Source organism: Mirounga angustirostris, unplaced genomic scaffold (genome assembly GCF_029215605.1).
Source record: "Mirounga angustirostris isolate CCGP_5_RB_7025 unplaced genomic scaffold, mMirAng1.0.hap1 SCAF_6, whole genome shotgun sequence".
Taxonomy (NCBI): domain Eukaryota; kingdom Metazoa; phylum Chordata; class Mammalia; order Carnivora; family Phocidae; genus Mirounga; species Mirounga angustirostris.
The window spans coordinates 120670345-120697063 of record NW_026991714.1 but is presented as its reverse complement, the minus strand read 5'-3'; the positions used below and the strand labels follow the sequence as shown (position 1 = coordinate 120697063).

The 26719-nt window shown below is 40.1% G+C and overlaps 2 protein-coding genes across 9 annotated transcripts in view; one reads left to right on the top strand and one right to left on the bottom strand.

Annotated features, from left to right (window-relative positions):
• Nucleotides 1-15241, bottom strand: part of MARCHF5 (membrane associated ring-CH-type finger 5) — a 49913-nt gene extending 34672 nt beyond the window's left edge. The window contains exon 1 of the mRNA XM_045878422.3: nt 15107-15241. Within this exon, the coding sequence (XP_045734378.1) occupies nt 15107-15141 (35 nt within the window). The 5' untranslated portion in view covers nt 15142-15241. The remainder of the gene's footprint in view (nt 1-15106) is intronic.
• Nucleotides 15242-15547: 306 nt separating this feature from the next.
• Nucleotides 15548-26719, top strand: part of CPEB3 (cytoplasmic polyadenylation element binding protein 3) — a 202846-nt gene continuing 191674 nt past the window's right edge. The window contains exons 1-2 of one of the 8 annotated variants that reach the window (XM_045878417.3): nt 15548-15709; nt 25502-25614. The gene's annotated coding sequence lies outside the window, so the exon portion shown is untranslated. Of the gene's footprint in view, nt 15769-18449; nt 25615-26719 lie in introns of those variants that run through there. The other 7 variants (XM_064595020.1, XM_045878420.3, XM_064595021.1 and 4 more) reach the window with 7 other exon arrangements.

The following is a 26719-nucleotide window of genomic DNA, read 5'->3' as shown; positions in this document are numbered from 1 at the left end:
TTAGAAGGTATTCAACTGACATTTAAAGCATTTTAGACATTTTTTCTAATTTCACAACTATGATAGGTAAGAGAGTTGAACGATTATTTATTTTCCATATGATTTATATGGAAACTTACTAGGAGTTAAGCCCAATAAGAAGTGCTAATACAATAACCTTGCTTTTATTGTTTGATTCATAATGATAGTATACAGTTTACAAATTTGGGTTTTGAAGCTAATGCTCATTACAGATTAACGGAAATTATCTTACAGAGGAGATATTAAAAGAAATCTAATTATACCAATACTCTCAAATCCACCAACTTACCATATCCATTTTCTCTTCATTACACAGTTAATCTAATGATGGTCATTTGAGATCAAATATTAAACTTCTGATAACACCAAATTACTTCATCTAAAAATTATAGTTTAGATACAGATAGATACGTAATGAAATTTTCTAACAATAGTACAGATTTTGCTAGCAACATTTACTGAGTATTCACTGGGTCCATGTTGTTGCACAAACAAAATAAATGGATGACTGTATCTATTTGGAAAATCCTATAATTTAATTAGGGCCACATCCAGTAGATATAAGAGATTTAAGTTGCAGTGAAATTACCACAGGTATATCCATTTTAAGAAGAAACTGAAGGATCAATTTGGATAGATCAGAGAAGTCTTCAGGGAGGAGTGATAGAAATTAGCAGAGGCAGGGACAAGCGATTACAGAGATTCTTGAAACAAAGTTTCCTGGACCAGCAGCTTCAGGATCATTTGGTAACCTGCAAATTCTCTAGTTTCACCCCAGAGCTAGTGAATCAGAAACTCTGGAGGAGGAGGGCCTTGAATTCTGTGATGGTGATCCTGAGGTGAAGTTTGAGAACTGCTGGTATAGGAAAATGGCAGGTGAGGGACGCCTGGGTGGCTCATTCGGTTAAGCATCCCATTCTTGGTTTGGGCTCAGGTCATGATCTTAGGGTAGTGAAATAGAGCCCCGCGTAGGGTTCCATGCTCAACACCAAATCTTCTTGTCCCTCTCCCTCCCCTCTGCCCTTCCCCCACACTGGCTCACAGGTGCTAACAATGAAATAAAATCTTTAAAAAATAAAAGAAAAATGGCAGGTGAAAAAAGAAGGAGATTGGTGAAAGCAAACTGTATGAAGGAGACGTCTACTTGATTTGCTTGAGTTAGAAATAACTGCTTTTTTTTAAATTAAAGTGACAGTACAGAAAATGTTAAGTTCTAAAGAATTTATTAACTGATTTACAACCTTACTAGATATGGGAGTTTAATCGACCTAATATGTAAAGAACATTAGTCTGTGATAAAAGGGCCAGGCACATCAGAAATTAACTTAAAGCATATAAAACTGGTCACATAAATGTTTTTAGGCAAATAGCCTATATAAGACAGTTACTAGTCTTCAGGGCCGGAAAACAGGAGGGAAGGGAACTAATATGTATGTTTATGAATCCTTTCTTTCCTCATTTTTTTAAAACTTCTGACAGACTGACCAGGAGCATCAGCTGAGAAGGTCTTATAATTATGCTTTCCCTCTTTCCTTCCCCATACCATACTCCCGTCTTGGTGCCGTCTATTTCAGCTATTTATTCCCTATTCCCCCGCCTCCCTCCTTTTAGGGAGAAAGAGGTGACTGAAAATGATGGGTTTACAGTTTCTCAAGATCTCAGAATGGAGGGGCGCCTGGGTGGCTCAGTCATTAAGCGTCTGCCTTCGGCTCAGGTCATGATCCCAGGGTCCTGGGATCGAGCCCCACATCGGGCTCCCTGCTCCGTGGGAAGCCTGCTTCTCCCTCTCCCACTCCCCCTGCTTGTGTTCCCTCTCTCGCTGTGTCTCTCTCTGTCAAATAAATAAAATCTTTAAAAAAAAAAAAAAGATCTCCGACTGGAGGACAGAGAAGAAACTTGTGGTTTAATGGACAGCACGATTTCTCTTCTTTTTTAGGAACAAACAGTTTCCCACGCTTTCTATGGAAAACCACGCTTCCCTCTAACAACAGTCCTGTATGTGGTTTAGGCAGTTAGTCCTCCCCCATCCCCAGCTCCAGGAAAAGTAATCCTCAGATTGGTTTAAGGGCATATCCCACCCCCAAATTACAGTGATTGAGGACTGGGCCCATGAAGGTGGTTTTATCAGACTGAATCTCAGAATTTTTGCTGGGAAAGCTGGTACACAGGCTTTCTCTTTGGTACTGAGCTTGAAGGCAGGAAAGCGTGAAGCTAAATGAAGGTGTAAGGCTATTACTGCCAGGAGAACCACCATGTGGAGCCTAAAGAACCCAGAGGAAGCTGAAAGAAACTGATGGCTTTGAGACATGGATCAAGCTGTGCTTAAAGCTAAATATACTTTTGCACTGTTCACTTACATAAACCTATAGTTGGTTTTTTTTAGTTTAACCAGTTTGGGACAGATTTTCCACCATGTGCAACCCAAACAATCTTGATAGAGTGTGAAAAACTAGATATAAGAGATGGCCCCAGAACAATCATATGATAAAAACTCCAAACAGCTTTTTTAAGTACACACAGTATTTTTTGTCAACAGCTTTATTTCCTACTGACCAGAACTTGAACAGAAAAATCTTAACTAAACCTAATTCCCACTGCAAGTACTTTGAGTCTTCAAGCTTTTCTTAGATAAAAACAGACAACAGGGGCACCTGGGTGGCTCAGTCGTTAAGCATCTGCCTTCGGCTCAGGTCATGATCCCACAGTCCTGGGATCGAGCCCCACATTGGGCTCCCTGCTCAGCGGAAAGCCTGCTTCTCCCTCTCCCACTCCCTCTCCTTGTGTTCCCTCTCTGTCAAATAAATAAATAAAATCTTAAAAACAAAACAGACAAGAAAGATAAAACCCAACATTTTGAAATTAAAAATTTTTACTGACAATGCCATAAATTTGCATTTTAACATCAATATAACAATTCTACTTTAATTCAAGTTATTACAATTTTAATGGTATAATTTATGGGATATATTCTGGATATCCTAGTGAGAATAACCAGCTATTTCCCATTTCAAAGAACAAAGCCAAAAACTTTCCAAAGTCCACACCCAAAAAGAGGTTATAATTTCTGACCAAACTCTTAAGTTTCTCTTTAAGTGATTCCCTGCTTCCCTTCAACCCTCCAATCTGTCATACATAATCAGAATCTCTGGGAGTAGGACCTGACATTACACTTAAAAAGTTTATTAAAAAAAAAAACTTTTAATTATTCTTTTTTATTGTGGTAAAATACATATAACATAAAATTTACCATCTTAACCATTTTTAAGTGTATAGTTTAATGGTATTAAATACATTCACAATGTTGAGGCGCCTGGGTGGCTCAGTTAAGCATCTGTCTTCAGCTCAGGTCATGATCTCAGAGTCCTGGGATCAAGCTCCCTGCTCAGCGGGGAGTCTGCTTCTCCCTCTCCCTCTACTTGTGCTCCCTCTCCCTCTCTCTTTCAAATAAATAAAATCTTAAAAAAAAAAATTTCACAGTGTTGTGCAACCATCACAACCACCCATCTTGTAGCTCTTTCCATCTTGTAAAACTGAAACTCTTTACCTATTAAACAACTCCCCATTCTCTCTTCCCCTCAGCCCCTTACAACCACCATTATAGTGTCTTTATGATTTTTGACTATTCTAAGTACCTCATATAAATGGGATCAGCCAGTATTTGTCTTGTGACTGGCTTATTTCACTTAGCATAATGTCCTCAAGGTTTATCTATGTTGTAGCATACTGCAGGATATCCTTCATTTTTAAAGCTGAATAATATTCCATTGTGCTTATCTGTTCACTGGTCAAGAAATACTTGGGTTGCTTCCATATTTAGCTACTGTGAATAACGCTATGAACATGGGTATACAAATACTTCTTTGAGACCCTTTCAATTCTTTGAGGTATATACACCCAGAAGTGGCACTGCTGGATTATATATGGTAATTCTATTTTTAATTTTTAAAAATATTTATTTTTTTTAAAGATTTTATTTATTTGACAGAGAGAGACACAGCGGAAGAAGGAACATAAGCAGGGGGAGTGGGAGAGGGAGAAGCAGGCTTCCTGCTGAGCAGGGAGCCTGATGCGGGGCTCAATCCCAGGACCCTGGGATCATGACCTGAGCCAAAGGCAGATGCTCAACGACTGAGCCACCCAGGCGCCCCTATTTTTAATTTTTTTGAGGAACTGCTGACATTTTATTTTTTGATCACCTGCTGACAGGTGACCACAATACCTGAAGTTTGAGAATCTGCTCTAGCCATCCTTCTTTCCTTTTTCCTTCTTTATTCCCTTTGTAAGTCTCCTCAACTCACCACAATACAGAAATAAAGTTTCATGTTACACTCAATGTAAATTTTTAAATTATTCTGTTTTTAAGTTAAACAGTAAGTAAAATGCTTAAGATTTTTTTTTTCCTAAGGAAAAGAGCTAAATTTGAGGAAAAGACTATGTGATTTCAGGATGTTCTAAACAAGTAAAGAACCTGGACTTTGGAGCCAGACTGCCAGAGCTCAAATCCCTGCTCACCACTTACTATAGGTGTAATGACAGAATTTCTTGTATTGTAAAGCAAGGGTTCGTAATCTGGGGTCCATGAAAACTTATAGGGTTTGGCAAATTTGGATGGGGAAAGAAATTATATCTTATTTTTGCTAACCTCTAAATAAAATTTAATTTCTTCCAATAATGAATGTAAGCAAACCATAGTAATACTAGCAGTACAGCAATGAGAAATTAGTATAGTGACCAGAAATTTTCATATTACTTTACAGCTCGATGTGCATATCCCAAAATAACATTTAGCTCATTGCTAATTTGAATTTAGTTCTCAGACCAACCAACAGAGCTTATATTTTAAAGCTGTTAAAGCTCATATTACTATGTCAGATTTTTAATATGTTGATTTGCTATAGTTCAACATAATTGGTTTCATTTCTGATCCCATATATTTGTTTCATTCCTTCAAAACATTCTGAGCAGGAACCCACAGCTTAACCAGTCTGCCAAAGGAGTTCTCTACATAAAAAAGGTTTAATGTTCAGAGCCCTTATTGTAAAGGATTAAACAAGTGATCATGAAACTGCTTAAGAATTGCCTGGCGGGGGCGCCTGAGTGGCTCAGTCAGTTAAGCTTCTGACTCTTCATTTCAGCTCAGGTCATGATCTCAGGGTTATGAGATCAAGCCCCTATTGGGGATGGGGGGTGGGGGGGGGCTCTGCGCTGGGTGTGGAGCCTGCTTAAGTTTCTCTCTCTCTCCCTCTGCACCTCTCCAATTGCCTGGCATATATATAACTACCAAAAGAACACTGGCAATAATGGCACTGATATAGATGAGAAATATGGTGTCAACTTTATATCAATGCCTAGATTTTATGGATATACTTTGTTACCTAAATTAGCACATAAAGCAATCCTGCTTGGCACCCTCTTATTCAGTGGAAAAAGTCCTGGATTCTTAATCATCCCCCCCAGATTTTTCAGTAGGCCACCACCATTGCTTAAGATATTCATCCAAGTCGGGGCACCTGGGTGGCTCAGTCGTTAAGCATCTGCCTTCGGCTTGGGTCATGATCCCAGGGTCCTGGGATCGAGCCCCGCATCGGGCTCCCTGCTCGGCAGGAAGCCTGCTTCTCCCTCTCCCACTCCCCCTGCTTGTGTCCCCTCTCTCGCTGTGTCTCTCTCTGTCAAATAAATAAAAATAAAATCTTTAAAAAAAGATATTCATCCAAGTCCTCTCAATTCATTTTCTTCCACTGTCTTTTCTTTCCACTAGCTTTTCTTTCTTTTCTTTTAAAAAATTTTATCCATTTATGAGAGAGAGAAAGCAAGCATGTATTGGGGGGGAGGGACAGAGGGAGAGAGACAAGCAAACTCCCCGGCGAGCAGGGAGCCCGATGCAGAGCTTGATCCCAAGACCCCAAGATCATGACCCAAGCCGAAGGCAGACGCTTAACTGACTGAGCCACCCGGGTACCCCTCCACTAGCTTCTCTAAATGTCTCCTGCTCGCTGATAGACACATTGTTTACTTCCACACCTTCCCACCTGCCAAGAAGGGGCACATTACTTTATAAAGTAAAGAGAAATCTGGGAATTATCACAACTGCCTCAGAAGTTAAAGAACAAATCACTATTATTATAATATGAAGACAAGAAAAAAAGAACTAGATGAATCTAAAGAATATTACTTATTCCTTAACATAAATCTATAGCCTTAATGGTACTGGTAATATCATTAAATCTGTACATATAACATGCCATTCTTTATAAAAGATCATTTTATTCTACATGATTTTAAAATTGTAATTTTCCAGTGACAGATCTTTCCTAATAGTAAACTTTATACTGTTTAAGGAATACATGGCTAGTTTGCCTTAAACCTAAGATTATTCAAGATCTCCTCTTAAAGGCGCCTGGGTGGCTCAGTCGTTAAGCGTCTGCCTTCAGCTCAGGTCATGATCCCGGGGTCCTGGGATCGAGTCCCACATCGGGCTCCCTGCTCGGCCGGAAGCCTGCTTCTCCCTCTCCCACTCCCCCTGCTTGTGTTCCTGCTCTCGCTGTCTCTCTCTGTCAAATAAATAAAATCTTTAAAAAAAAAAAAGATCTCCTCTTAAATCAACTTGAGTATCCACTAAGTACATTCATTATTTGATGCCACAAAGAATACATAAAGTGCCAAGAAAAGATGTCAGAGACCATAATACAGAAATGTGATGATGACAGTAAGAAACACAGGATGAAAGAGCTGAGATGGTTTCATGAAAAGAATGAGAATTCAAGCTGAACTGGGAATGAAAAGGGTATTCTAAGTAAGAAAAATAGCATAAACAAGCTTAGAGACAGAAATGAGCATATGGTCATGGACAATGAGAAGACCAACATGGTTGGAGAAGGTTTTAGGATAAAGCTATTATATAGATACTATATAGATATTATAAACCAGTTAGTAAAGGATGGATGACAAAGATAACCTCACTTCATAGGGCTCATTTGTTGAGTCATCCACTATTTATATGATTATTTTTTAAAAGTATGTGGGAAAAAAGGGGAGTAAACTTTATCAATAAAATAATTTCTCAATAGCACATAAATTTACTAAGCAAGATAGGTATGGCTATCTAATAAAACAACTGGCAGTAAAGTCTATCTTTACAGACTCAAATTACAGGTATTTACTTTGGGTTATTAGAAAGATGTGAGAAATCATAGGCTCTTGCCTTAGAGATCACTTTGATGAAAACTGGTGCAGCAGAACAGAAGAATTCCAGGAGGTAAGAGAGAACAATGAAACAAGTTTTAAATTGCTGCTGTTGTATTATATATGGTGCCTTAACAATGTATTTGCAGGACTGTTTTAAGTAAAGAGAACAAGCACTCCTTAATTCAGAATATGCTTTAGAGACCCATACTCTGGTTAATGCAAGAAAGGCCCCATTTAACAATGGAAAGAACTACACACTGCTTGCTTTGTCTCAGGATTAAAAGTGTCACACGCCATGTATTCTGGAAAAGGAACTATACCATCAAGAAGACTAAAAATCCCTTTATATGTCTGTTCACCCAAGTGGAATGTAAGTTAAAGTATTCCGATTCATCACAAAGATATAACCACAATCACAACACATTACCAAAGGGTAAAACTGAAGGGAAATACACCACAATGAAAGCAATCAAGCATATATTCATACCATACATACACTTTGTCTCTGATCTTCATAAACTCTGAAAGCATAATTATATCCATCTTAAATAAATAAGTAAACAAAAGCCCCAAAGGGTTAAGTAATTTGCCCAAAGCCTCATAGAGAGGCGCAGATGCAACCTAGGCCTCAACTCCAAAACACTGGCTTTCTTTACTGTACTACGCTGCCATATGTATAGTGAATTCTGAGAAAATTTTCCATTTCTTATTTCATAGAACATTAGAGCCAGTATAAGAAACTGTTTCATTTTGTACTTTTAAGGAGCTTTCACGAGAGATCTAAATTCCTTCCAGTCTATTCCACTGTCCCATATAAATATTACCATCTCTCATCAACTTATGAAGTTTGGCATGTAAAGAGTTAGGAGTTACTATGTATATAGGACATGTAAAGGATTGCTACACAAGTCTGGAGAAGAGGGGAAAAATATTTCTGGCTAAATGGCCAGAAAAGCTTTATAAATGAGGCAGAAACTAAACTGGGTCTTGAAGAATGGGTAGAACTTTGAAAAGCAAGATGCTAAAAAGAACATCTTGTGTTCAGAGGATAGTGAGCAAATCAGTTTGGCCTGGGCAACAGATATGTATATACTCATTCTTAAAGAGAAGCAAAACTTTAAAAAGGTAGTTGGTGCCAGCCATACTCTCAGTGTCTTAAATGGTGCTTTTGCAAGATTATTCTAAACACTGATATGTTATAAAGAATGAAAAGACACAGATTCAACAGTGTCTCCAATGTACTCCAAGGCTCTTGTGGGTAAAAGGAATAGGGAATCGTTTCTGTTCTCAATGAACTTCTAGTTGAATATGCATGGTGGTGGTGGTGGTGGTAATGAGTATGTGGGGAAGGCTCTGAGACATGGGATAGGTGCATTAACAAAATTACAATACAATGTGATTTACTATGATAAATGCATAAAGGTTCTATAGAAACACAGGAAGGGAGAAACTCACTCTGCCTAACGGGGCTATGTAATGCTTCAAGGTGATATTTGAGCTGAATTCTTAAGATGGCTAAGAGTTAGCCAGGTGTTAAAAGGGAGGAGGTCACCTAAAACAAAAATAAGGATATGAAAACATAGAATATCAGGGCGCCTGGGTGGCTCAGTCAGTTAAGCATCAGACTCTTGGTTTCGGTTCAGGGCATGATCTCGGGGTCCTGGGATCAAGCTCCGCATGGTGCTCTGTGCTCGGTGGGGAGTCTGCTTGAAGATTTTCTCTCTCTCTCCCTCTCCCTCTGCCCCTCCACCCACGTGCACACACACACTCTCTAAATAAATAAACAAAATCTTTAAAAAGAAAGCACAGGATATATCCAGAGGACAATGTAGTGGAATGCAGAAGAGTATGATTAAGGTAGGCTGAGGCTGAATTACATTAATAGATCTAAACCCCTTCACTAGGGTCTTGAAAGTTTACATTTTATCCTATAGGTGATGTACAGACTGGCAGGTTTTGAAACATGGAAATGAGGTGATTATAATTATGCCTTGGCCAATTCTGGTACTACTCTATAAGTCAAATTGGAAGAGAAAAAGTAGAACCAGAGAAAGAAGAATCTGTAATATTTGATGAGTGAATTTGGAGGGAAAGAAGCAAAAAAAAAAAAAAAAAAAAAAGACTTGGGTTTCATGGTTAGTGGACTAGAAGGATGGTCTAATCAAAATCCAAAAATTGGGAAGAAAAGTAAAAGCCAGGGAAATATCAAGAGTTTAGTTTTAGATATGTTAAGGTGCTAGTAATACCATGTATATACAAAATGGAAATGTCTATTGGCCAGCTAGGAGAGACACTGAAATATGGGAAAGTGGTCAGGAATAGAGACACATCTGGGAGTCATTCAAATAGAGGTGAAAGTGAGATAGTAAGTGGGTACACTTCAGAGAAGAATGGTAAGTGTTGAGGCTTAAACCATACTCACATGATTGAAGGGAGTAAAGGTAGGTAATATATGAGGGGGGAAAAGTAAAAGATAGAGAAATAATATGGTATAACAGAATATAATTTCAAGAAGTTAGGGGGTGGTGATCATTAGTTTCATCTTCATTAAATATATGTCAAGGATATGAGGACCATGCAAAAAAGGCATTAGGTTTATTGGTTAAGAAATTACTGGTGACCTTTACAAGGCACCTGGGTGGCCTAGTCGGTTAAGCTTCCAACTCTTATTTCCACTCAAGTCATGATCTCAGGGTCGTAAGATCGAGCCCCGCATTGGGCTCCATGCTCAGTGAAGAGCCTGCTTGACAGTCTCTCTCTCCCTCTGTCCCCTACTCCCCCTCCTACTCTCGCTCTAAAATAAAATCTTAAAGAAAAATAATTACTGGTGACCTTTAGTATACTTTTAGTAGAGCTAAGGATGAGAAAGAAGAATCAAAATCAAATTATAAGGAAAGCTAATAAAGAGAAAATAAGACCTAAATATCATAAATAGGGGAATAGATTCAGTAAAAAAGAACATGAGATCATATGATACATGTCTTTCTCTGGCTGACTTATTTAGCTTAGCATAATACCCTCTAGTTCCATCCACATCGTTGCAAATGGCAAGATTTCGTTTTTGTTTTTTTGGTTTTTTTAATGGCTGCATAATATTCCATTGTGTGGGGAGGGTATGTGCTATGGTGAGCACTGTGAATTATGTAAGATTGATGAATCACAGACCTGTACGTCTGAAACAATACATTAGATGTTAAAAAAAAAAAAAAAAAGAAGATAGTAGGAAGGGAAAAATGAAGGGGGAAAATCGGAGGGGGAGACGAACCATGAGAGACTATGGACTCTCAGAAACAAACTGAGGGTTCTTGAGGGGAGGAGGGTGGGGGGATGGGTTAGCCTGGTGATGGGTATTAAAGAGGGCACGTATTGAATGGAGCACTGGGTGTTATATGCAAACAATGAATCATGGAACACTACATCAAAAACTAATGATGTGATGTATGGTGATTAACATAATAAAAAAATTAAAAAAGAGAATACGTCAATCCAATGAATATTATATATATATTCTCTTTAATTGCTGAGTATCAGAGAACTCAAAACAGTATTTAAAAAAAAAAGCAAACTGTAGACTGATAAATGGCATGTCCCTATCAGAATAGTCTACATCCTCCAAAGGGATGTACACCTGTGGTTGATAACACTGAGAGTGAGGATTCTAATTCACTTTGCCACTGCAGGAGAGGGGCAGGGAAGAGATTATTCTCTCCGCTTTCCCTTCCATGTGACTGTTTTGGGACACTGGCTAAGTGCCTTGCATACTCACCAGGTGCAAATAAGTGATGCAAAACAACCTCAACAAATTCCTGTTTACTGTGAGATGGGATATACATAAGTCAAGTTTCCAAAAGCAAAACTCAGCAGGCCCAGGCTTCAAACATGAAGTCCTTTCCTGCAGTTTGTTACAATATTCTTTGTACTCTCTATACATTTAATCCTAATTTTGAGAAACATAAGAGAAATGAAGAAAACAGATGGTGACAGAATAATGATATAAAGTGTATGAGTTTATAAATGCTTATAATTTTAGGGCAATGATTTGTGATCCCAAATCACTCATGATACTAGAAAACCACCCCCTTTCCCACTACTCTCAAAAATTGTTTACCCACAGCAATTTAAAAGGTTTGAATAATAAACTTACACAGGACAGTTGCTTACTGTTACCAAAATGAAAGGCAATCAAAATAGATATCTATATATATTCTTTCCACCTACAAATACTGCAATAAAATTTATCAAGATAAACAACTGCTAAACTAAATTTATTCACAAAGAACAAGGCAATTCGACTTCAGCTATTAATAAGTTGCCATTAATTTAAAAACCCTGAAAGACTAAGTAATACAAACTGAATACACAATCCATGTTACAATTAAACACAATCTTCACTAGAATTTAAGCTCCATATGAGCATTTTTGGTTGTGTTCACTACATATACCAAGGACCTAGAATGGTACCAGGTATATGTAGGCAGTTAATATTTACTATATAAATTCAATAAATACTTGGGGCGCCTGGGTGGCTCAGTTGTTAAGCATCTGCCTTCGGCTCAGGTCATGATCCCAGGGTCCTGGGATCGAGCCCCACATCAGGCTCCCTGCTCGCGGGAAGCCTGCTTCTCCCTCTCCCACTCCCCCTGCTTGTGTTCCCTCTCTGGCTGTCTCTGTCAAATAAATTAATAAAATCTTAAAAAAAAATTTAATAACTATAAATTCATTATCAAATACACAACTTCTAACCCAGAAGCAACAGAACAATTTATGTGTTACACATATTTCCTTAATCTTAAGGATAAAACCTGCACTGGAGAAATAAACATATGGGCAGGTTTCTGAGCTAAATTCTGTCCCTCAAAAACTGCCACCCAAAAACCAAGCTGAGAAGGCAAATTCATGGCAAGAATTATGAACTCTATTAATCTGTTGGGCTTGTCAGTATTCCTCAAATGAATCAATCAAGTATCTTTGTATTCAATTTGTATGCAGGGCCAGCCCACATTAAGATGATAGTAAATATAAAGAAGATGGGGGGGATATTGCCACACTGGTTGATTATAGGAGAATCTTAAGTACCTTCTGTATGCTGAACACATGAATAGCATTTTATTGTTTTATAAAGTGCTTATATGTGTTCTCATTTGATACAAGCCTGTGAGGTAGGATATTCTCATTTTTTAAAAAATTTTATTTTATTATGTTACGTTAATCACCATGCATCATTAGTTTTTGATGTAGTGTTCCATGATTCATTGTTTGCGTATAACACCCAGTGGATATTCTCATTTTTAAAAAAGATTTTATTTATTTATTTGATAGAGTGAGAGAGAGAGCACAGAGGGAGTGCGGGAGGGAGAAGCAGACTCCCCACTGAGCAGAGAGCCTGACATGGGGCTCAATCCCAGGGTCCCAAGATCATGACCAGAGCTGAAGGCAGATGCTTAACTGACTGAGCCACACAGGCACTCCGGATATTCTCATTTTATAAATGAGGATGGATAGCCTCAGAATTTAAGTGCAAAATCACATTTTGCCGCTTACTAGTGGTAAAATGAAAATTTCACAATTACGGTCTCTAAAGTTTCTGGTCTCTAAAGACCAGTCTCTGAATGGTCTTGGGCAGAGCCAGGCATGCATCCATATATTTTTTTTTAAGATTTACTTATTTAGGGGCGCGTGGGTGGCAAAGTCGGTTAAGTGTCTGCCTTCGGGCTAAGGTCATGATCCCAGGGTTGGGCTTCCTGTTCAGCAGGAGAGTCTGCTTCTCAACCTCTCCCTCCGCTCATGTGCTCTCTTACTCTCTCAATTAAAAAAAACCAACAACTTAAATTTATTTATTTATTTGAGAAAGTGCGTGTGCATGCGGGGGGGGGGGGAGGCACTTGGAGGAGGTGGGGGGAGGGGCAGGTGAGGGAGAGAGAGAAAATCCCAAGAAGATGCCCAGCTGAGGGGGGGGGGGGGGGAAGGCTAGATCTCAAGACCCTGAGATCATGACCCAAGCCGAAATCAAGAGTCGGACGCTTAACCGACTGAGCCACCCAGGTGTCCCCCATGCATATTTTTAAAACGCTCTCCAGGTAATTCTAATGTGAAACCAGGTTGCAAACTACTGAGATAATAAAAGTCTTTGAATGTCATCTTAAGAATCTACGTTGAGTTACGTCAAAAAGGTACAAAAGATGAGGGTAAGCCAATATTATAGTCATCAGCTTTAGTAAACACAGAATTTCCAAGTTTCTGTTGAGAAGTTGTAAATGCCTCATGAATACTCCTTGGCTTTTTACTTTTATGGAAATCTCCAAAGAACATATGAAAGCCAGGTCATCTTTTGGACACAAAAACCCTTCTAAAAGTCATCTATGTAAGACTGAAAGCAGCAGACACTCAAAGGAAAAAAAAAAAATCTAATTACAACATATCCTGCAACAGAATAGGGTCTCATTTGATTGGAACTGGCAGTGGAATGAAGAGGTCTCCTCTGGGCATTAGTAGTCCTTTGCAATTTGCCAGTATACTAAATTATAATGAAGGAAAAACCTGGTAACTTATCAGACCCCTAAACAACTGGAGAAAATGACAAAAAAGTTCATACATTTGTTCATCAAATACTTACTGATGATCTACCGAGTACCAGGCTCTGTTCTAGGATTTAAGATAAATAATGAGGAAGTTTCTGCCTTCTAGGAGCTTAGAAATTACTTACATGAAAAAGGAGGCAGTCAATACAACCAGACCTGAATGCTGACCTCAAACAAGGGCTGGATTAATCACTGGGTCATCCCAACTGAACAAAGTAAGCAACATGATTTTTATTAACACTGATGTCTCAAAATTCTAAGCTCCAGAGGAAATGTCTGTCACTCTGGGAGGAGATGTACTCTTGGGTGATTTGTGTTCTGGGTGTGGCTAATCCAAGCAGCTTTTAACTGGGTATAGTCTCAGTTAAGGGAGGCCTTTCATTTAACATCTTACATACAGTTGGACCTTACTCAATACAAAGAACTGTACCCCCTGCTTAACAGGGTGGCAAGTGGTATGCCGACAACTGTAAGCAACCACAAACATTATGCATTAGCCTGTAGCATTGGCTATACCAGGAATTTAAGACCTGGCTAGGGAGAAATGGAGATTGAGTCTCCAAAAACTCATGGTAGAACCCATGAACTAAAATCTGAACAGCAGAGGGCGGTGCAACCGATTTCTCAACAAGAGTTTCACAGACAGGAGCCCCCCAGAGATGGGCCACTGGCCTCAGTGTAAGATAAAACTTTCTCAGTGAACTCAACGAATCATAAAATATGCTAACTGTTCAGTGTTGGACTTATGTGGCTGTTTTCCATAACCCCTACTCTGGTCTGACCGTTAAAGCTCCCTTGTGGATACGCTTGACCTTACAGTTTGGGGGTGGGGATGGAATGGGAGGAAGGAGGAATGAAATCAGACTCTCAGGCTTCCCAAAAGAATGCTTACCCTTGGTTTTTGGAAAGAGTCTTGAAACTGTAGGGGATCACTTCCCTGAAAGATAGTCTGGTTGTTCTTGCCAGTGACATCGCTGACAAACACGTTACAACATAGTTTTGGGGGGAGGGGAGGAGTGCAAGAAACCGAAAAAGAAACTAATTCTGTGGCTTTAACCCAAGCCCCTCTCACTTCAAAAGGGCGTTCCAACAAAACTAGACGCCACTCCCTAAGTTTCGCCTTAAGACTAAGCACCCGAGCCACCCGCTCTGTCCTCCCCCAGCACGGACTCCAAACTTTCTGCCGCTCACACGGCCCCCCAGCCGTGGAACTCCTCCCGGCACGCCGGGCTCCGCTTACGGAGACTCGAGGCCGGGCGCGGGCAGGGCCAGAGTCAGAGGGAGAATCCGCGGCTCGCGTTCTTCCCCAAAGCTGACCGTACCTGTCCAGCATCTGCTGTAGGGCTTGGTCCGGCATCTTCCGTGGAGCCGGCGCACTCGGCCCTCCCCAGTGGACCTGGTCAGGGCCGGGCCCAGGGACAATAGCACTGAGAGGCGGCCGAGTAGGCCTCAGTCCGGCGGCAGCCGCGAACCCGCCGCCCAGCCTCCTGGGGTGGCTCCGCGAGCCCGGAGGCGGCGGTGCGCGTCCTGCGGGCGTCCGGAGGAGGCGGTGGAGAGCGAGGAGGAGGAGTCTGGGGCTGGGAGGCGGCGATAGCGGCCCGGGTTCCTGCCCGTCGGCCCGGGGTTCCGGTCCATGGACCGCGGGCGCCGAGTTGCTGCCGGCGGAGGAGCTACCTCTGTGAGGTAAGAGTCACCGCCTCCGTGCGCGCCGGGGTCACGACGCAAGGCGGCCCAGAGCAGCCTGGGAGATGTAGTCCTCGGACCGTCCCCGCTAGAGGCTGCACAGCCCGCCCTGACCACCGCCGCCGCGCCCGCCGCCGCCCGGCCGGCGCCCTCCCGTTTCCTTCCTCCAGGGGGAAAAATGTCCTTCGGGCCGTTTTCCAGGAAGCAGCAGGATGTGCCGCTCCACTGTCAGTAGCAACAAGGTCAGCCCTTCCTGCCTGTTTCTTTTCTCAGCTCTTGCCCTCAGGTGGGACCGAGCCAGGTGAGGGAAGGGAGCTGAAGGGCCATTTCTCGTCAGGGTCCCCAGCCCCGGTCGCGGCGTCGGGGCGGGCCGTGGCGGGGGTGGGGGTGGCAGAAGCGCCTTCAGAAGCCCTGGGGCGGGGGCCAGCCTCTGCCGCGTCTGAGCTCATTTTGGAGAGTTACACAACCCGCGCAAGGGGTTGGATGCACTGGTGCGGGAGGTTATTCCTAAGGGGTCGGTGGAGGCGGCGGGGGGCTGCCTTGACCAGATGGTTCCCACCGAGCTTCTCAGTGTGTGTTTTGGGGAGTGGCCGGGGTGAAAAGATTATTCTCTCCCTCTCTAGGAGCCTTCTAAAATGTGCCTGGTCTTTCCAGGGCTCGCCGACAGTCTCCAAATGGAACATGTTCGTGAATAAACAGCTCTTGCTTACTCAGCTGTGGGTTGTCAGGGGTGTTTGTTTCTCTCTCTGCTGCTGGTCACTGTTAACCATTTCCAGTCGCTTTGACACCTCCAAGCAGGTGGATGTGGGGGGCGGGGGCGGGGGCGGGGGCGGAGGGGAATCAAAAGGGAAAAATCATCAATCACTCGTTGGGTTATTCTTTGACGCTCCAGGGACAGCTTTGGCGGGAGGAAAAAGCTGTTGGCTAAAACGAATGCGTCTTTTGGACGACCTGTGGCGTTCTCCAGTGCTGTGATTCGTAGGACGTCTGGTAGTTTTCCCTCGATTATGCCTCATTTGTGCTGCAAGATGTTTGACTTTTCTTTAAAATTAAAATGTGTCTTTATGCTTTTTTTAATGTGGAATTTTACAGTCAGCTCTTAATTCTCTGTTTAAAGTTTGCTTCCTGAGTATATTTGAACTAGAGTGTACGTTGCCAGAAAACAAAACAAAACAAAAACATGTGAACAGAAGTTTATTTGGGCTCCAATTTCTGAAAGATGCTTTTATGAAAGGCTTTGGGAATTTACATGACTAATTATAATTAACGATTCACCTTTTTCTCATGAAATGTAAAACAGGCCCCCGCTAGTGGAGGGAAATAAGAATTTAGTTTACTCAGGGTGTTTGGTATTTTAAATTCCTATTTATTGCTCCTCCTACCGGGTAAGCCTTCCCTTACTGTGTATTTATCTCTTAAGTAGTTGTCCGCCAAGGAGATGAATATATACATCCTGCTCAAAAATTAGAATTTGATCCTAGCATATTAAGTAGGCTAGTGCCAACTCCATCTAGTTTTATGATTTACACTAAAAGGAGTTCTCACCTCATTTTATAATTCCTATTTGAACCCCAAATTGGAAAGTAATATGATACAGTTCTGTTGATAGAGAAGCTGTGTGCAGATTAACCTTTTTTTTTTTAAGATTTTATTTATTTATTTGTCAGAGAGAGAGAGAGAGAGAGAGAGAGAAAGCACAAGCAGGCAGAGGGAGAGGGAGAAGCAGGTGCCCCGCTGAGCAAGGAGCCCAATGCGGGACTCTATCTCAGGATACTGGGATCATGACCTGAGCCGAACGCAAACGCTTAACTGACTGAGCCACCCAGGCGTCCCAACCTTATTTTTTTAAAAAAAGGATTTTATATTAGATTTTCATGAAAAGTCTGTTTCCTGGCTGTGTCAAAAATCCTTTGAAAAAGAAAAAAATGTGTATGTTATTCATCGTAACTGTGATTAGCACCTGACCTAGTAATTCCACCCCTTGTTGTTTACCCAAGAGAAATAAAAACATATATCTAGGCAAAATTTGTATACACATGTTCATAGCATTATTCCTAATAGCCAAAAAAAGTAGAAACAACCTAAATATCCACCAACTAATGAAAGGATAAATCAGATGTGGTACATCTACACAATAGAATATTATTAGATGATAACAGGGAATAAAGTTCTGATACATGCAGCAACATGGATAAGTCTTGAAAACATGCTGAGAGGAGCCAGTCACAAAAACCACATATTTATTATTTGATTCCATTTATATTAAATGTTAAGAAAAAAATGCATAGAAACAGAAAGTAGATTAGTGATTGCCTAGGGCTGGAGGGATAAGAGAGAAAAGGGGAGAGATTGCTAATGAGTACAAGGTTTCTTCTTGGGGTGAAGAAAATGTTCCAGAATTAGAGTGGTAATAGTTATACAATGTTGTGCATTATATCTCAATTTAAAAAATAATATAAAACAAAATTAGATTCTAGTGGTGGCACACTTCTTTAAATATACTAAAAAAATTGAATTGTACACTTAGTATGAGTGAATTTTATTGTATGTAAATTACATCTCAATAAAGCTGTTGAAAGAGTAATTAGCTCCATATAAAATGTTCATAAGGACATCCAAAGAGAAATGAATAGATAACTCATAATTCTTTATTATCAAACTTTAATTTTTTTAAAGATTTTATTTACTTATTTGAAAGAGAGAGAGAGAGCACAAGCAGGGAGAGCAGCAGGCAGAGAGAGAGGGAGAAGCAGGCTCGCCAAGCACGAAGCCTGATGAGGGGCTTGATCCCAGGACCCTGGGACCATGACCTGAGCCGAAGGCAGAAGTTTAATGACTGAGCCGCCTAGGGCCCCTAGCCTGAATTTTAGCATTGTCCGTTGACTTTGTTGTCCTCGGCTCTTGCATTTAAAAATAAGACTCAGGGGTGCCTGGGTGGCTCAGTCGTTAAGCGTCTGCCTTTAGCTCAGGTCATGATCCCACGGTCCTGGGATCGAGCCCCACATCGGGCTCCCTGCTCCGCGGGAAGCCTGCTTCTCCCTCTCCCACTCCCCCTGCTTGTGTTCCCTCTCTCGCTATGTCTCTCTGTCAAATAAATAAATAAAATCATAAAAAAACACACACACACAAAAATTAAAAAAATAAAAAAATAAAAATAAGACTCAGGGGGCACCTGGGAGGCTCAGTCCATTAAGCTACTGCCTTTGGCTTAGGTCATGATCCCAGGGTCCTTGAATTGAACCCCTGCATTGGGCTCCCTGCTCAGCTGGGAGCCTGCTTCTCCCTCTCCCTCTGCTGTTCCCCCTGCTTGTGCTCTCTCTGTCGACTAAATAAATAAAATCTTTTTTTAAAAAATAATAAAAGTAAGACTCAGGGCGCCTGGGTGGCCCAGTCAATTAAGCATCCAGCTCTTGGTTTAGGCTCAGGTCATGATCTCAGGGTCTTGAGAGCAAATCCCCTATCAGGCTCTGTGCTCAGCATGGAGTCGGCTTGTGACTCTCTCTCCTTTTCCCTCTGCCCCGCCCCCCTGCATGTGCTCTCTCAAATAAAGCAAGCTTAAAAAAAAATGACTCAGATAGTTGGAATTATAATTTACTTTCTAATTTTGAAAGAAAAAAAGTCTTACTTAGATCTTAGTCTCACCAAAGGGGGAAAAAAGTTGAAATGTACTGCGTTTTACATAGGGTTAAAGTTTGTGGTAAATGATATTCATTTGGCCAAGAGAGTTATGCTATCCTAGAGAGTTATGAAATATATTAATAATTTTGTAATGGATTTAGAAATCCCTGAGTACAGAATCACTCTAAATATGTCAGGCAATTTAAAATAGTATCTTACTTTAATGTTCTTCCATCACACTTGTTTTGAACTGTCTGCCAAAAGGGTCCCTGGAAGTATTCCATAGAGAAATAGTATAAAATAAACAGGTGCCCTCCAAAGAGAATTGTCATTTGCTAAATTTGTTGATAACTGCAGGCTGATACATTGCAGGCCACAGAAAGTTCTTCATTAATTCATTCCACAGATTTTTACAGAGGACTTATGACATGCCTGGGTACTCCAGTAGCAAATTAAACTACTATTTAAGAACATACAAACTCCCGGGGTGCCTGGGTGGCTCAGTCGTTAAGTGTCTGCCTTCAGCTCGGGTCATGATCCCGGGGTCCTGGGATCGAGCCCCACATCGGGCTCCCTCCTCCGCGGGAGGCCTGCTTCTGCCTCTCACACTCCCCTTGCTTGTGTTCCCTCTCTTGCTGTCTCTTTCTCTGTCAAATAAATAAATAAAATCTTAAAAAAAAAAAGAACATACAAACTCCCTAACAATGGTTATATTAAAAAAAAATAATAAAACAGGGGCACTGGGTGGCTCAGTTGGTTAGGTGTCCAGCTCTTGATTTCAGCTCAGGTCATGATCTCAGGTTTGTGGGATTGAGCCCCACATCAGGCTCCACACTCATTGGGGAGTTTGCTTGAGGATTTTCTTTCTCCCTCTTCCACTGCCCCTCCCCCTGCTCATGGGCTTATGCACTCTAAAAAATAAATAAATCATTAAAAAATAAAACAAGGTAATTGCATATGAAATATTACATAATATAGCATATGATGGACTACCAAATGAATGGCATGGAAATACAAAGTGATTTAGAAGTTTAGAGGCATTTGATAGGGGCTGGTGTATTAAAGAGAACTTTGTGAAACAAAGGAAATTTAGGTTCTACCTTGTAGCAGTAGGAGGAATTGTAGGTGAATAGGTGAATTGTTAAGTGTATATAGGTGAGGTGGAGAAAGATCTTGGGTCTGGATAAGGATGAAAAGATGTAGAGAGAAGAGTTAACCTCTGTTACTAGAACTGTAGATCTCTGCTGAGTAAGAGTGAAAAATATATTTGGTTGGTTAAATAGGGAATAGTTTAAAAGGCCTTGAATCTATTAATTCTTTCAACAAATATTTATTGAATATGCAGTATTTATGTGACAGGTACTAAGCTAGGTACTGAGAATGCAATAATGAGCAAAAACAAGCATATTACCTACCTTTATATAGTTTATAATGAGAGAGAGATTATCACATAAATATTTTTTAATTTGTAAATGTGGTACATAGCGTTATGAGAGATTATAACTGGGGATTTGACCTAGACAGGGAAGTCAGGAAAGTTTCTCTCAAGAAGTGTCCATTATGCTGAAGCCTGAAGAAGAGCAAGAGTTAACTAGACAATGGGAGGAGGGATGAGCATTCCAGACCAAAGAACAGCATGTGCAAATATCCTGTGAAGGAAAGCCCTGTAATTAATAGGAGAGACTGAAACAAAAAGGGAACTTGGGGCAAGATGGAACCAAAAAAGGTCAATCAAGTGACAGACAATGAAGAACTTTGTACACCAATTTAAGGAATTTTGCCCTTATCCTAGAATCCTGATGGGAGGAGCAGTTTAGACATAGGAAATCCACTCCATTCTCTAGGAAATGGGAAGTTAATTTGTGGTTCCTAAACCAGAGACTCACCCTGGAAATTCTGATGTGTGTGCCTTGTCGTTGTGCCCAATTAGCTGTTTTTTTGTTTGTTTTTGTTTTTTTTTTAAAACAAGTTCCCTAAGTGATTATTAGACCAGTAGTATCTCTGTGGAAAACTGCAGTAGTCAAGAGTGTGGGTTTGAGTCTTAGTATTGCCACTCAGAAGCTCAGCAACTTTGGGCAGGTTATTGAATCTATTTAAGCCAAGTTTCCTCATCTCCAGGAAAGGAACTATAGAATTTACCTCATTGGATTACTGGGAGGATTAAATGAGAAAATTCATTTAAATTGTTCAGTACAGTGCTGGGCATGTGGTTAAGAGGTCCATTAGTGTTAGCTTTTAATTATTACTAAAAGTTCTTGAATAAAGGTGAGAGTGATTTAGGGGGATTAACTTTGAAGTTGGAAAATAAAGATTAGAAATAAAGACAAGTTAGATCGCAGTAACTTGGCCATGGTCTGTAACTATTTTCAAGTTTGCTTAAACACAGCTGTTAGTGCTTGAAGATCCTTAGATAGGCTAAGTAATTCTTAAGTAGATAAGGTGCCCATCTCTAAAGGACTTTTATGGGGAGAGTTTGGTCTCCAGAGTACATTTTACTGACTTAGGATCTATAGGATTACTTTGAATTGACTTTGTTTAATTCTGTACAGAGGCTTCACTGGCCTTATAGAGGACAGTCTAAAACCTGTCTATCTTTATTTGCTACTTACAGAATAGAGTCCTAAAAGCTTATATCCATTCTAATGCAGTAGATATCTACAAAGGGTAAGTAATTTTACATAATATCATCATCCAGTAACTTGCCTTCTCCTCCTCATAATTATGGTGGATGACCCATTACTTTTCATTATCATTGCTTAAATTCCTCTCTCTGGATTATGTGTCCCTGGTTGTGCAATGGTATGTCAAAGGTAGGCAAAAATCAGAAGATAACATGTCACATATTCCCTCTTGTATCTTGTTCTGGAGTATCAGTTTATTAGAAAATGTACATGTAAGGAATATTTTTTCCTTTTCAAATAAACATGAATGTCACAGAGTAGCAGTTCTCAAAATGTGGTCTAGCAGACCCCTAGGGCTCCTTGAGAACCTTTCCAGGAGTATGTCAGGTCAAGATTATTTTCATTATACTAAAACATTATTTGCCCTTTTCACTGCATTGGCATTTACATTGATGGAACAAGCAATGGTGGATGAAACTGCTTGTACCTTAGCACCATTTAAGGCATTGGCACTAAACTGTACTAATGTTATATACTTTTCACCACCATGCACATGCAGTAAAAGTAAAACAAAAGTTCACTTAAGAATGTTCTTGATTGGGGTGCCTGCGTGGCTTAGTCGGTTAAGCATCCAACTCTTGATTTTGGCTCAGGTCATGATCTCAGGATTGTGATTGAGCCCCATGTTGGGCTCCACGTTGGGCATGGAGCCTGCTTAAGATTCTCTCTCTGCCCCTCTCCACCCCTTGAGCACGCTCATGCTCTTTCTCTCGCTCTCTCTCTAAAAAAAAAAAGAAAGATTGTTCTTGAGTAAGCAATAAAAAATATTTATTTCATTAAATCTTGACCCTTACATACACACATTTTTAATATTCTGTGTGGTGAAATGGGAAATATGTACACATTTGCATCCAAATATGATGGTTGTCTCAGATAAACACACACGTGATTGAGGTGCAAACTGAACTGGCTGCTCACGGCACACTATTTTTACCTGAAAGATTGACAAAAAATTAAAATTTTTGTGCTACAAAGGATACTGTTAAGAAAGCGAAAGGACATTCCACAGAGTGGGAAAAAGATTTTGGAAATCATGTATCTGAAAGGGGACTTGTATCTAGAATATATGAAGATTTATTACAACTCTATAGTAGGAAGGCAAATAACCCAATTAAAAAATGGGCAAAGGATCTGAATAGACATTTCTCCAAAGATATACAAATGGCCAATAAGTACATGAAGAGATGCTCACCAACATTAACTATTAGGGAGATACAAATCAAAAAAAGGACAAATGTCAGTGAGAATATGAAGAAATTGGAGCTCTAGTACACTGCTGTTGGGAAGATAAAATGGTGTAGCCACTTTGGAAAGCAGTCTGGCAGCTCCTCAGAAGGTAAAACATAGTTTCCAAATGACCCAGCAGTTCCACCTCCAGGTCTATACCCAAGAGAAGTGAAAACATGTCTACATAAAAACTTGTAGATGAATATTCATAGTAGCATCATTCATAATAGACTAAAAGTGGAGCAACCCAATGTCCATCAAATAATGAATGGATAGATGAAATGTGGTATGTCAATGCAATGGAATATTGTTCAACAACCAAAAGGAATGAAGTACTGATACATGCTACAAAATGGATGAACCTTGAAAACATTACACTAAGTGAAATAATTCCAAAGAACACATGTTCTAAGATTCCATTTCATGAAATGTTAAGAATAGGTAAGTCTGCAGAGATAGAAAATAGATTAATGGTTGCCTAGGGCTGTGGCAGGTAGGGCTTTGGGGGTGGTGACAACTAAGGTATGCAGAAGTTTCTTTTTGAGGTGATGAAATTGTTCTAAAATTGATTGCAGTGAGGATTGCAACTCTGAGTATACTAAGAGCCATTGAATTATAGACTTTCAGTGGATGAATTATATGGTCTTTTGAATTATATCTCCATAGAGCTGCTATTTAAACTAATACCAGATAAGGCACCTGGCTGGTTCAGTTGGTAGAACAAGTGACTCTTGATCTTGGGGTTGTGAATTCGAGCCCCACATTAGATGTAAAAATTACTTAAAAACAAAATCTTTAAAAAAAATTATAACGCCAGAAAAAACCTTGAAATCCATTATTAGTAGACTGTTTTAATAACGTATGACATAATATGATATAGCTGAACTATTTAAACGAATGAGATATTTCTATACAGGCCATAAGGAAAAGTTGCCAAAGATATAGTAGCCATCAGTTAGGACTTTTGTTGTTGTTCCACAGAAATCAGCTAGCTAATTCAGCCCCTTTAGGGGACATTTGTTAATGTCTGGAGACATTTTTGATTGTTACACAGGGGATGCTACTGGCATCTGGTGGGTAAGACCAGTGATGCTGCTAAACATACTGCAATGCACAGAACAGCCCCTCACAACAAAGAATTACGTAGCTCAGAATGTCGTAGTGCTGGGGCACCTGGCTGGCTCAGTCGGTGGAGCGTGGGACTCTTGATCTCGGGGTTGTGAGTTTGAGCCCCACGTGGGGTGTAGAGCTTACTTAAAAAAAGAAAATCTTAAAAAAAAAAAAAAAAGTCAGTAGTGCTGAGGTTGAGAAATGCCAAACTAACAACCGAAGGGAAATTCACTGGGAAGATATGGGTTAGTTCACAAGATTGGAGGTAAGGCAGGAGAACCAGGCTAGAACAGTGAAGTAGCAGCCACCCCAGAGAACATTGCTAGCAGGGACATTCCTCATGCTTAAATGGGTTCAGCCCTGGAATGCAGCACTGTTTTTATTCTGCTCACAGTTCAAAATCTAAGGATGGACCATCTAATCAGTCTTTCTTGCTACTTAGCTAAGAGTGGGCAGTATACCTTAAATGAATGAAGGCGGTTCCTCAAGGAAGTATATTCATTCGCAAATACTTATTGACCATATGTTTATGTTTCAGGTTTTATTTAGGTGCTGGGGATAGAGTACAGTGAAAGAGATGAAAAGACCCTTGTGGAACCTATATTAATAAGACACTAAATCAGGGCAAATCTTTAAGTAATAGCTTAAAGAAGGTAGGATAGTTGCCAAACACCAAAACCAATAAATACTAACTACATATTCAGTGAAAAAAGCAGGTAGTTGATAGTATCTATAGTACTATCCCATTTACTTGTTTTATTTTATTTTATTTTAACTTTAGGATTTATATGTAAGGAAATTTCTAGAAGGATATGTAGGGAATTATTTTTTAAAAAATATTACCTCTGGATGGTAAGACTGAATATGGGGAAAAGAGCTTACTTTTCATTTTATTACCTCATAATGTTTTCATTTTCATCATGAGCATGTATTTTATAGTTAAATTTTTTTGTTTAATTAGATTAAAAAGTAACAGAAGAAATCCTTGATGCAAGTGAAGGACGATTAAAAACTTAACAAGTCACAATATTGTGGTGTTTTGCTTATTATAGAAAAAGCCGAAAGGAAGAAAGAACATCTGACTTGAAAGTATGGCCTGTAATCATTTAACAAATATTTGTTGAACACCTTGCTGCCTTAAATCTTTTTTGGAAAAGGTGGAGTAAAAATAAACTTAATATCAAGCCACAGCCATGTGTGAGGCACTCTGTGAGGTGCTATATCTGGGACAGGATTGATTGAAATTTGAAAAAGATCTGACAACTGCCCTCACTGGTGCTTGTTGGCCTCTGTTTGTTGAATACCAAATATGGGGCATGTGCTGGACCCTCTACACACATTATTTCAAATCCTAACAACAACCTTACCAGATAGGTATCTATGTCTCCCGTTTTACAGATGAGAACATTGAAAATTGGGAAGATGAAGTCATAGCAAATAAGCGGCATAGCTGACTTCACATTGACGTATGAAGACATATCTGACTTCACTGGAGAACAGTATATGACTATGTGAGTAGTCTTTAAGCAAGTAAAAAAGAAAGCGATTTATTACAAGAGCAATCACAGGACTACCCTTCATTAATTTTTGAAGAATTTTACTAGATAAGTATTCCAGGAGCTCAGAGAAGGAAAAAGAGATTGCTGCATATTGGTGGTCTGGGCAGGCTTCCTAGTTGGAGGAGTGGTTTGAATTGGGTCTTGAAGGATTATATAGATATATGAAAAGAAAGAGTGTCAACTTTTACGGAATGCCTGCTTGAGGCTAGAAACTTCTCACCTAAACCCCATAGCCCCGTTTGAGAGGTGAGAAAACAGAGGCCTCTCCTTACCTCCACCACCTGCTAGGGATAGGCAATTAACAGGCATTAATTTTTGGCAGTCTGATAGGTGCGAAGTGAAATTCATTGTTATAGCCAAACACTTACCTCTGGTTTATAGCTTCTGTGTTTTAAGTCTTGGGTAAGATGAATTAATGATAGAAGAGAAAGTGTACATAATAAACTAATAGACCAGGATATACCCTTTTGGGCGAACAGATATTCAGCATACATACTTTTCCTCTGCTTAGGGAGTTTTAGGCCTTTATGAGGGTGTTTTATCTAATTTGAGTCTCTACAGCTGAAATCTCAACTTGGTAATTCTGAGGAAGGTCATCCATTCAGTCATTTGTTTAACATTTCTTGAGCTCCAACTTTGTACGGGACACTGTAGGAGGAGATATTGGGGATACAAATATATGAACCATACACTGTTACACAGTTCTTGTCATCAGGTTGCTTACAATTTAATGGAAGAGACATGTAGTTGTGTTTATAATATATGGAAATGTGAACCAGTATTTTTGTACATACTCTGAGAAACCTAGGAGTCCTCCTTGAGTCATTTTTCTGCCTTACCTCATCCTCCTACCTTTCAGTCAGTCACCAAAATTGTCCATATTTCTCCTAAATGTTTCTCAAATACAATTGTTTCCATTCTTCCTGCCTTCACCTCAGTCCAGTTGACTGTCATCTCTTACCTTGGACTACTTACAAGTCTCAAATTGGTCTCCCCACATTTGCTTTCACCCCCCCTCCAGCTGATTTGAAAATTGGCCTTCCAGTCTGCTCTTTCT